Genomic DNA, 12,194 nt, shown 5'->3' on the forward strand with positions numbered 1-12,194 from the left:
CTGAAGAGTACCAGTGTCGCATTCCCATAACACGCTTCTTCTTTTCTACAAAACCTTTTTATTTTAATTTCAAAACACTACAGCAATAAATAAATAAGATTTATTTTTTTAGGAAATCTGATCAATCAATTTATATTGGAAATTAAAAATTTGCTGGTTTGATGGTTTGGTATTTATAAGCATAGATTTCTTGGTGACTAAGCTTATTATAGGTTGAAGACGATCATGTTTTTTTTTATTATTTAAATGAAGCTGCCTAGAAATTTATGAAATCTTATTATAATTTTTTTCTTTTGAAAAAACTAAATAACTTTGACCACGTAACTTTTATTTTCCTTGCTCATCAAAACATATTGGAAAAAGTGGTCTTCTCAACATACATGAAAAAGACTTGCCATGAATAGATACATTTTGATCAATTAGTTTTAGTTATAACTCAAAGTCTGATTTAAATTAGTTGTATATTTATTTTTTCTCGCATATATATATATATATATATACACACACGCTTTTTCGAGAAAAATACGATAAAATTTCTAATTTCATCGGTGTATATTTTATGAAAAATAAAGAATAAATGAACCAGCCCACCTAATGCAATATCTAGAAAGTAATATAAAACTACAATATGAGAGTGTAGGTTTATCGAAAGCCCCCATATGATTGGCTGCGGGTTCCTTCGTTATAAAAAAAAAATTAATAATAATAATAATAATAAGGTTAAATTCCACTTTCCCCTTCTACTTTGGGTTGGTATCACTTTATCTCCTTATACTCTCGATTGCATCGATTTGCCCCCTGCACTTGAATAATTGTCTCAATGTGGCCATCGATGTTAGTTGTCACACATTTAATCGTAACACCGTTTGATCTAAGCTCCGAAATTACAAAAACGTCACATCTCACAATTTAAATAATTATTAAAAAAATAAAAATAAAATAAAAAACAAAAAAATAAAGTAATGAAAAATTGAAGACAACGAGAAACATAATCCAACTCCACGACACTGCCACAATTTATTTTTTATTTTTTAATAATTATTTAAATTGCGAGGGATGGTTTTTTTGTAATTTTCGGACTTAGATCAAACGGTGTTAATGTGAAAGTCTAAAAACTAACGGCGAGGGCCACATTGAGACAATTTTTCAAGTACATGAGGCGAATCAATGCAATCGGGAATAGAAGGGGTAAAGTGATACCGAGTCAAAGTGGAATTTACACTCATAATAAATAGAAAGTAAAGACGGATATATTTTGTCAACGAGTCAAACTTTGCTGGAAAAAGCCCAGAATGTGGAACTCGCTCTCGGGCTTTAATGACCATAGATTTCAAATTTGGGCCATGATAAGCCCAAATGAGGCCCTCCAAATTTCCATTATCACATTTTTAGGTCTTGTTTGATGATAAAGATAAAATTATACTTGACTAAATAAATAATTGGATTATTTTAAGTTTGATTAATATGATACGGATAGAGTAGTTGCGTGAAGAAACCAGAAGTTCGAGTTATGTATAAGAACGAAGCAAAGATTTAAAGAGGGAGTCTTTTAATGTTTTAATACGTCCGTTCTATTAATGTACACTATAAATTGAATTAGTGAAATCTTGTTTGCAAGTTTTCGATAATGTAAAGATCACTTATGTGCCGAACCACATTGATTTCATGTGTTCTATTTATTTTGTTTTTAGTAGTTATAAACTACATCTATATGCACTAGAAATATAATTGCAGCATGTTCTAAGTTCTAACAAGTAAACTATTACAACTTAATAAGATTGATTTTGTGGAGACATATAAATCAACGTGTTATACTTTTAGTATTCCAAAAATCTCGTACTTTATACTAAGATTCTATGGCTCTAATTTGTAGTTTAATTTACAGTCAAAGAAGAGGGAAAATAATAATAGATGACATATCTTTGTCGTTTGGCGAAGTGTCTCCCTGCACAAAAATGAGTGGGGTTTAAGTTTGCATATAATATATATATATATATATATATATATATATATATATATATATATATATATATATATATATATATATATATATATATATATATATATATATATATGAGCAGTTGCAACTCATTGAAATAAACACTTGAACTAATTAAGGATGCTCATAATAAGATATGTGATTTAGTATTACAAAATCTTTGCATCATAATTTCTTTGGATAGTGATACTTTACTATTTTAATTTTCTTTAATTTTATAGTGATACAAATATGACATAAGTTTTCCCCAATAAGAATATTTCTGCTATTTTGTATAAAATAGCTCTCATCCTTGAAATTCAACTGTCATTTTATTACAAGTGCAACATGCTTTTTATTAGTCCTTGCTTAAATACCAAGTACAAAGACAAAAGAAAAAAAGAAAAAGAAAAAAAGAAAAAAAGAAAAAGGAAAAATTAAAATTTTAAATAAAGGTAAATTACAACCACCCCTGATCTATGGTCAAATTATGAAAAAAAACCTCATGTTTGGGTAATTACAACCACCCCTCAACTATAAATCTTCTTACATGTCCACCCCTGCGGTGTCAAATTTAGTGAAATCTTCTAGATTATATGGAATATTCTCAATTTTGTACCCGTTTAATCCCGTTCGAGCTCCACATTTTGAAGCAAGATGATCATAAAATGTGATTTTTCGCTTATATATTCAGACTGTGGTACATCAGAAATTGCATTTTTGCACAAAATGAGGACAAATTAGAGAACATTCCACGGACTCTAGAAGATTATGCTGAATTACACCAATAGAATGAACGTGTAAGAAAATTCGAAGTTGATGGGGATAGTTATAATTATCCAAACATGAGGGATTTTTTCATAATTTGATCATACCTCAAGGGTGGTTGTAATTTACCCTTCAAATAAATAGGGCAAATTACGGTCAGCCCATGACTTATGGTTAAATTACGAAAAATCCCCTCTTGTTAGGATAATTACAGTCACCCCCTCAACTATGTATTATCTTACAAAAATACCCCTCCAGAGGTAAATTTTGGATGTTAAATTGGATGTAAAACCAAACCGAAATTTCGGTACGCCAACATTTCATACCGTTTACCGAACTGAATATACGATTTGGTTCGGTAAGTAACCGAATTACACACATAAATTTCATGTAAACAAATATTTAAAAAGAGGGGTGGTTGTAATTAGCAAAACAAGATGGGTTTTTTCGTAATTTGTCCATACCTCAGGGGGTTAGCCGTAATTTGCCCAATAAAATAAAATAAAAATCCACAAAATTCCCCTCACCAAACCAATTGACATACTCTCTTATATAGAAACCCCCACCTTTATATAAACACTTGACTACAACTCAAACATTTGTCCCAATTAAGACACAATCTTCTTCTTTTTCTTTTTCTTTTTTCCCCACAACTTAATTTATCCAGGATGTACAAACAGTATGCCAAAAAACAGGCCCTGGAAAAAAGCAGCAAAAACAACAACAGTATAATTATTTCCAGGCCTGAGAAAAACAGCAGTAACATATTTTCCAGGCACCTGAAGAAAATTTACCCCATTGGCCTACACAGAACTTGCTCACCTCTCTCACTATCTTCTTTATCTTTATCCTTGTCGCAAAACTCGACCGATTCTTCCTTAACCGATTCTTCTTCCGCACCGCTCGATCAGAAAATATCGTTGGCCCTTCGGTTGATCACGTCCCCTCCTATCAAACGAAGAGTGGACCCCACCGTTTCAAAGAATTTAGATGTTCTTGGCGATGAAGAAGGTACGACGAGGAGGTGTAACTGGATTACGAAAAACAGCGGTGAGAAGAAAAAAAATTCTTTAATAAATTCGTTTCTTTTTGTTCGAAAAACGTTACGTTTTGGTATTGTTGGACTATTTGGCCTTGGATATTTTAAATTAGCTTAGAAAAATCGAACTTTTATTTTGCTAGAATATGTGAGAAATAAAATTTGTGAGATAATTTTGCATGAACATTAATTCCCTGGCAATTAGGGGCGGTAAACGAGTTGAGCAGACTCGTGAGCTAACTTGATAGAAGCTTGAACTCGAGTTTTTCGAGCTCGGCTTGTTCACATCCTACTGTAATGATATTTGCTAATAGTAGAAAAGTCAAGGTCAACTACTCTGAAGGGATTGCCAATCATTGCTGAATTTTTTTCTTAACTATATTTTTGATGCCTCTTTTTAGAATCTTTTTTATTTAAGATTAGGTTAGTAATTTAAACTACTTAATAATGGTTATGATTCCATATTGACAGTTTTATCCAAAAATTCATACTTTATTTAAGACCTGGAAATTAATATTAAGGTTGTTACAACCACACTGATTAATATACCCGGGCAATTATATATAGTATATATTTGAAATATATATGTATATTTAATTTATTTATAATATAGTGTTTTCTTGAAAGTAATCGAAAATTCGTTATAACAGATAAAATTTACGTGCAATTTCACGACGAGTGCTGGGGAGTTCCGGTTTATGATGACAAGTAAGTTTATCTCGTCTTATCTTATTAACGATCACTATTTATCAAATTTATCGCCTAATAAATAAATAAATAATTCGCAAAATAAAAAAATTGCGTCGACGTACAGTCAGCTGTTTGAGCTTCTTGCAATGTGTGGAATGCTCATGGATTTTAACTGGACTGAAATACTTAAAAGGAGACAACTTCTCAGGTTGTCAGATTTTTCTTCATATATACTTCTTTAAATAAAATTAATTAATTAATTTATTTATATTTACCATAATTTTATAATTTGCACAGAGAGGCTTTCGTTGGTTTCGATCCGAACAACGTGGCAAAAATGGGCGAAAAGGAAATAAACGACATTGCCTCGAACAAAGAACTAAGTCTAGCTGAAAACAGAGTTAGGTGCATAGTGGACAATGCTAAATGCATAACAAAGGCAAGTTATTAACTATTGTAATATTATAATTTAATTAATAACCCAATTTTTTTAATTTTTAATTTAATTTTAATTAATATATTAGGTTGCAGAGGAATATGGATCTTTCAGTAGTTATTTATGGGACAACATGAGCTACAAACCAGTGATAAACAAGTTTAGGCATCCGAGGAATGTTCCGTTGAGAAGTCCGAAAGCGGAAGTCATGAGCAAGGATCTAGTGAGACGCGGGTTCCGTTTTGTGGGGCCCGTTATCGTGTACTCGTTCATGCAAGCGTCCGGGTTGACCATTGACCATCTTGTTGACTGTTTCAGGCATGGAGAGTGTGTCAATCTTGCAGAAAGGCCATGGAGACATGTTTGATTGATCATATATATATTTAATAAGAGGATTATTTATATTATATAAATTTATATAAGTTACATAATGTTATTCTATTTTATTTTTATTTATGTTTGGATGAATTGTTCTTCATTTTTTTTTCTTGAAGAGGGTTTTTGCACTGGCTTTTGATTTGTACAGACCAGTGAATTTTTATTTATTTATTTATATATATTGTTAAGGTTGTGGATTTCAACTTTCAATTGTCATTAATTATTTATTGTGTTTAGCACCTTGTATTTTTTTTATTTACTTTTTTAGGCGAAGTTCGCCAAATTCGTAGGAAGGATTAAACCTTCGTTACAAGAATAGCCAAGATGTTTCGAAATCGCATGCGCAGGACTATTACCCGGTCTTTGTACAAAAGCAAAAAACCAATGCTGAAAATCAGACGCTAAAATTAAGCAGTCTTCCACATAAGCTCCGAGTAATGATGTCGTAAAATCTTTGTATTTACACTAGTTGTCAAACTAGTAGCAAGTAGTATAATATTATAGAACCGGACCTGAAAAAAAGTATTTTTAGCGATTCGGTAGAATACAGAGTACTAAATGCAGTAATCTCTTAAGAAGAAAACGCAATCAAATAATATTGATAAAGGGGTATTGCGTAAACCTTCACTCTCATCCTATTTTCAATTATTTTTCGAGTAGTTAAAGTAATTTATACAAACTAAAATGCTGTTCATAAAACATATTTTACCGTTGTAGTGCGACTTTATTTCATTTGTAATTTTCAAAGAAAAAAACCACAATTCTCTCAAACCCTTTTCCAATTATATTTCGTGCATGAACATATATATTCCCTAACACGAAATGGATGAAGGCATTTCGTGCAAAGAAGCACGGAATAGTGTTTTTTTCCCGATACACGAAATCATAAATTTATGTTATTTATGCATTTCGTGTTGTATTGCACGAAATGAAACACTTCATTTCGTGCAATACAGCACAAAATGCCTTTTGTTTCAGAATTTTGTTTTATTCCGTGTAAATTTACACGAAATACAAGCTTGTATTTCGTGCAAAATTACACGAAATAAAACACATTTATGAAAAAAAAGGGCATTTCGTGTTGTATTGCACGAAATGCAGTGTTTCATTTCGTTCAATACTACACAAAATGCATAAAAAATATCAAAATTCGATTAAAAAAAATACGTTCTTTATCTCAAAATAGAAGTAGGTTTTTCCGTATTCATAATTATTGTGTTCTAATTGATATTATCGGAAAATTTTGACGGTTTAGAAAGGAGGTTGAGAGAATTTGAAAAAAAATTAAAGGATTTTTTGATAAATGAACTATTTCGCACTGTAACTGGAAAAATTTGCACTATGAATAGTAAACCCCTTATACAAATTGTTCTACCCAAATTATTTTTAAATCAATTTTCTCGAGTTTGCGATACACTTTTAAATGGGCTTTATTTATAGGGCTTGGGCTTAGAATGTATGTTAGACTTGCGAACTAGAAGTTCTGGATAGCAAGTAACCAAAGATATCCCACTTTAATTGCTTTTTCTTTTTTCTTTCTTTTTTTTTTTTTTTTTTGTGAAATAACTTATCAATTAAAAAATAAAGGGGTGACTATTTGCAATACCTTTTTTTTTTTTTTTTTTTTTTTTTTCTTGTTTAGTCACCACAACTCACAAATATGTTGTTGCTTGTGATCTTGTGTTTCCTCAAGTGTAATAGTATAATTTCTTGTGAGTGATCTTACACTAAGCAAAAAATGGTAGTCCCAAATAGAAATTAGAATTGTCGTCCTGGAATTTGGTCAAATTACAAAGACTTGTATACAAGTTTTAGATTTATTCTTATTCATATGATAATGTGATATAACTTCTTGAGTACAAAAATGGTTAGATTCGGTTCGTCGGGATGATAATGTCAGCTTGGTTCTTGCTTACGTCCCCGTCTTTAGCTTCTACCAGAATCTTGGTCGGCCGTCGTGCCTGCAACTTCGAGAGGTATTTTCTGACATTAAAGCTCCGACAATCAAGTCAGGAAGAAATTTTAACGGAAAAGCTCGGACGATCAAAGAAAATACTCTCTCTTGAAACTTGGATCAACGAACCATAACAAAACACAAACACACAATAACACCAGGCAACAACTAGACAACTTGGTCAAATACAAAATCATTAAAACATAAAAAATCAAAATTCCATTACAAGAAAAGGAGCCCCACCTCAACAAGTTGCAATAAATTACAAATTTACAAAAGAAACAAGGTCCAATGCACTGATTTTAGCCTGCAAAAAAGACATATATATAATATATATATATATATATATACACATCTGTATCCATCCATGCCATATCATCACTTAGTCATTTTATACACCTCCAAATATTTATTTCTATATTTATTTATTTATTAATTATTTATAGCAAGTTTTCATTGATTGATGGGTAGGTCTTTGTTTGCCAAACAATGAGTGCTGAGGATGGGGACTTTCACCAAACTTTATATCACCTTTTATTACATAGTATAATGTATTCCCCTCTATCATGTTCAAAATTAAATAATTGAGTAATAACTTTACCATCAAAATCTGGATACTTCACAACTACTGCACACTAATTATCAGCTGTCACTGTAGTTCTTGATCAAGAATTGTTACTCAGATTTCAGAAACCAGATAGCAATTTTTTGTTGCAAATTCTACACTTTTCAAAAAAAACATTAGGATAAATTATGGCCCCTGAGCTAGGGTCAAGTTACGAAAAAACACTTCTTATTTGGGTAATTATAGCCAACCATTAACTATAAATCTTCTTACACGGCCACCCATATTGTGTCAAATTCAACAGAATATTCTAGATTCAGTGGAATTATCTCTAGTTTATACTCTTTTTGTATAAAAATGCAGTTTCTGATGTCACAACAATATGATATTTACAAGTCAAGAAAACACATCTTATGATCATCTTGTTTCAAAATGTAGAGCTCGAATGTGATAAAACGGGTACAAACTGAAGATATTTCGTATAGTTTAGAAGATTCCACAAAATTTGATACTGCAAAGATGGACGTGTAAGAAGATTCATAATTGAGGGGTCGTTGTAATTACCACAAACATTAAGGGTTTTTTTCGTAGTTTAAACTTATCTCAGAAGTGGCCGTAACTTACCAAAAAATAATAATTGATAGTTTTGGTAAATATCTCAACCAGGAGACAATGCATTTATAATGCTCAATAATGTAATGATAAGATTCAGGATCAAGACAACATGGGACACTCAAAACACCATGCCAAATGATTTACGTACCACTTTTCTTTAGGGACCTCCTAATAATTTTATTGCTTAGTCGTCTGTTTTTTTCTTGTAAAGTCAGCATCACTATTAATTTTCCGTGTCCTTATTGCATAAATATAAATACAAAAATAATCTATAGATACAAAGGCAGTACATAATTATGTATGTACAAAGATCGATTTTTTTTTTTATATATATTTTCCAATACTTATTTTTTCTACAATGTTTTGCTCAGAGAGACACCAAAAAAGTGAAGTCTAAGTCTGAAAAAAAAAAAAAAAAACTAAAAAAATTTACAAACAAATTAAAAGTCAGTCAGCTGTTCCCACTTCTGCCTGCCTTACAAAGAATATTTACAAATATATGAACTGCATAAACCAAATCTTACCTATTTTGACTCTCACTCAAGAACCCTAAAAGTCTTATTTTCTCCATTACCTCAATCAAAACTGGCAAGAAGTCCCGAGCCTCTGCCTCTGCCACTGGCCAAGAGTGATCGACTTCCGTTTAGCAATCGCCGGAAAAAGCAGCTCCTCAAACTTCTCCAAAAACATCGCCCACTCCTCCTCGTTCATATCCGCCAACTTCACGAAGCCCACACTTGTCGAGAGCTGCTCACTCGCACTCCTGTGTCCGGACGATGACGATCCGATAAGGTCCCGTTTGGCTCCATCGAATTTCTGATTCGAAATCTTCTTGCCCAAGCTAGTGCTCTTCAACGACATAGACAGCTTCGAAACGCGTTTTTCATTTGCTGGATTCGAAACACCGCCGCCGCCGCCACCCCACCCAGCTTTCTCTTCTCCTTCACTCTCCTCCTCCTCCTCGTCACTACACTCGTCCAATTTCGAAAGCGGGATTCGGCCATTCACACTCCCGCATCCGAATTGGACCGGCATTAAATCTTCGTAATCTATGTCGAATTGGAATTCGTCGAAATCAGATTCCGCCTTGGGAGACAACAATACTTCCTCGGCAATAATAAGCTTTCTTGCCTCTATACATATAGCCTCGAGTTCGCTTGGCTCCTCCTCTCCACTACGGAACTCCCTGCTCATCATTTCTCCGATTTCTGCAAGACACAGCCCATACGCAGCGGCTTCTTTGAGGAAGATTGTGCAGAGCAATAACACGCGCAGACAAGCCTCTCTAATCATAGGGAGCTCGCTTCGCAGCATAGCCGAGTCACGAACCGGGTCGAGATTCTTTATATACTCGAGTTCGTCTTCCGAGAAAGGGATTGAAGACTGTGGCCAATGAATCCATTCGAAATATGGATCCTCCAAACTCTCGGGCAAGCAGAGGCCGTGGTCAATTGGGATCAGTTCTACTTGACCAAATCTTCCTACATCGTCAAGCTTCCTAACTAAGAGGTTACCCGCATGTCTATCTGTGTTAAAGATCCTAATATCTAAAATCCCGATTCGGTGCACTGCAGAAACAGGGAAACTCGAGGTTCCATGGTCGCTCGCATCAAAATCGTGCGGAATGTACTGCTGCATGGATGCAATCTTGCTGACCAGCTTCTTGTTCTGTGGCTTGTTTGCCTTCACACCATCGTTGACATTGAAGATCGAGTGAGTGATCTTGACCAGCGCAGTAGGTGGCACGTTTGCAAAATGATCGTAATCAAGAAGATAGGCAGCGACTTCTCTGTATCCTGTTTCGCCGACCCTCACAGAGCATTTCAAGCCTGGTTGCCCGAGAGCTTTACCAACAAATCCCTTTGGATTGTTCGGTGCAAACGGTTCTTCATCGGTCGGCTTCACAATGGCAACACTCTCACCTCTGACGTTTCTGAAATAATACGCTCCTCCAAGCCCGCCATGAACAGGGATTGGATCGACTCCATTCTTTATTGCTTTCGCGATCTCCTTCACAAGCTGTTTCGCCTTGGCAAAGCGATTCGAGTGGCCTAATAGCTCGATAGGCCCGCTTTGGTCTTTCTGTTGGATGTCCCTGCCAGTGGGCGACAAACATGGAGTTGACGAACTTCTGTGCATCAGATTCCTTGTCAAAAGAAGAGGAAAATCATTTCGAATGACACTGAGATCGTTCTTGAGAATCATATCTCCAAACGTCAAAGAACTCTCCTCAATTGGGAAATTGAGGGCAATCTGCAGCCTCCTCTTCACAGTATGTGCATTGTCACTCCTATCCAACTCCATACCCAAAACACAGCCTGTTTCGGTTTGTACAAAAACGCGTCTCCTGCAGCTCGCTTTCCCTTCGAGTCTGTTAGTTCCATGGTACTCACCACTCCCAAGCGGGCTCTTGAAAGCTGCTACAGCCATCTGTGTCTGAACAGGGCTATCCAAGTTACGAGACATGAAAGGAAGGAAATGACCAGAGGTGGTTCTTCTCACAGCCGGCAACCAAGATGGCGACCGGAGAGAGATTTCCCCTCACTCTCAGTTCAACGCCAAACTTAGAAGCGGAATGCGATTGAACCGGGAATATATATGTATCAACAACGATCATCAATCGAAAAATCGAAGATCTGAATTTCTAAACTAGGAAAAACTAATGAACCAAAATGAATCACAACACTGATTTACTAGAAGATCCAAGTAGATGGAGAGGAAGATGTATGCAATCAGTACATCAAGAGAGCCATTTGATGTGATGATTCCAATTAAGCCTCAAACCACAATCTGAAAATGCAAAGGGAACCAAATCAGATAACCTAAATTTATCCATCAACTCAAAAAGCACCAACAAGAAATGATTTGGTAGGTTTCTTCACTACTTCTTCAGGGAAAAAAAAACCCTAATTGATCGAATAAATTTAACGATATACACCGAATTGCATCCCTAGCAAGCAAGAACAACTTCAATACAACTAATTAACTTCAGACAACAGAAAAATATTTTCAAAAAATATACATAAAATCAGCTAGCACACACAACACACATGAAATACACTGAATCTTTGAACTAGTAAATTAATCGAATCGACACTCTAAACCTCAGTCACGCTCAATACGGTACCGTTTCAACGTATTAACGGCGCAAAACTTAATCCTATCAATATAAAGTAAGAACTCGCCTTCTTCAGTACGGAAAAGAGAATCGAATCAATTCGATAAAAACCTAACATAAGTCGACGGCAGAAAAATCTACCGTGAAATCTGAAATGTGCAAATCAACTCACCGGAAGTTCAGATCTGAATACAGTCCTGCCTTTTCTTCCGCCGTTGAGATGAACGTTGGACGAATTCGAACAATCCGACGGCCGAAACAACGGCAAAACGAGAAGATTAACGGCTAGGATATGATCCGAGTGTTCTCTCTCTCTCTCTGTCTTCCTTTCTAGTTTCTCTCTCTAGAAATCCTTTATGCGGATACACCTGCGTGTGTATATATATAGATAAAAATTATTTCTTTAAGAGTTTTCGTTTTTCCATTTTTCTTTTTCTTTTTATTTTTTATTTTTTCCTTCGGCTGCCTCTTCTTAGAACGTTCTATTTAATTTAACCCTACAGTAACTGGGGTTTACAAGTTAACCGCGGTTAGTTCAAGCCGACCGGGGTTAGATTGGCTCGGTGTTGTGGAAAGGTCCAGAATGTTGAATGCTAGCCGTCGATTGAGAATTGAGAAGTGATCTTAATCGTCGAATTGTTTTTGGTGACGTG

At 34.6% G+C, this 12,194-nt stretch overlaps 2 protein-coding genes across 3 annotated transcripts; one reads left to right on the forward strand and one right to left on the reverse strand.

Moving 5' to 3' along the window:
- The first annotated feature begins 3,329 nt into the window (after nucleotides 1–3,329).
- On the forward strand, nucleotides 3,330–5,492 carry LOC105967493 (DNA glycosylase superfamily protein). The gene is made up of 5 exons (XM_012992092.2): nucleotides 3,330–3,796; nucleotides 4,436–4,493; nucleotides 4,600–4,683; nucleotides 4,773–4,914; nucleotides 5,000–5,492. Exons 1-5 carry the CDS (start codon nucleotides 3,415–3,417, stop codon nucleotides 5,276–5,278), a joined length of 945 nt encoding a protein of 314 aa, XP_012847546.2. The 5' UTR covers nucleotides 3,330–3,414; the 3' UTR covers nucleotides 5,279–5,492.
- Nucleotides 5,493–8,722: 3,230 nt separating this feature from the next.
- LOC105967603 (phosphatidylinositol 4-kinase gamma 7) lies at nucleotides 8,723–12,002 on the reverse strand. 2 transcript variants are annotated; one of them, XM_012992208.2, is made up of 2 exons: nucleotides 11,714–12,002; nucleotides 8,723–11,213 (listed from the first exon to the last, which is right to left on the reverse strand). In XM_012992208.2, exon 2 carries the CDS (start codon nucleotides 10,887–10,889, stop codon nucleotides 9,003–9,005), a length of 1,887 nt encoding a protein of 628 aa, XP_012847662.2. In that variant the 5' UTR covers nucleotides 10,890–11,213; nucleotides 11,714–12,002; the 3' UTR covers nucleotides 8,723–9,002. The 2 variants fall into 2 exon arrangements, with proteins under 2 accessions (XP_012847662.2, XP_088682142.1); XM_088826016.1 differs by having other exon boundaries at nucleotides 8,723–10,859; nucleotides 11,714–12,001.
- Between the last annotated feature and the right edge of the window lie 192 nt (nucleotides 12,003–12,194).

The sequence above is a fragment of the Erythranthe guttata genome, chromosome 12, assembly GCF_056151865.1.
Source record: "Erythranthe guttata isolate IM_541 chromosome 12, IM_541, whole genome shotgun sequence".
Lineage (NCBI taxonomy): Eukaryota > Viridiplantae > Streptophyta > Magnoliopsida > Lamiales > Phrymaceae > Erythranthe > Erythranthe guttata.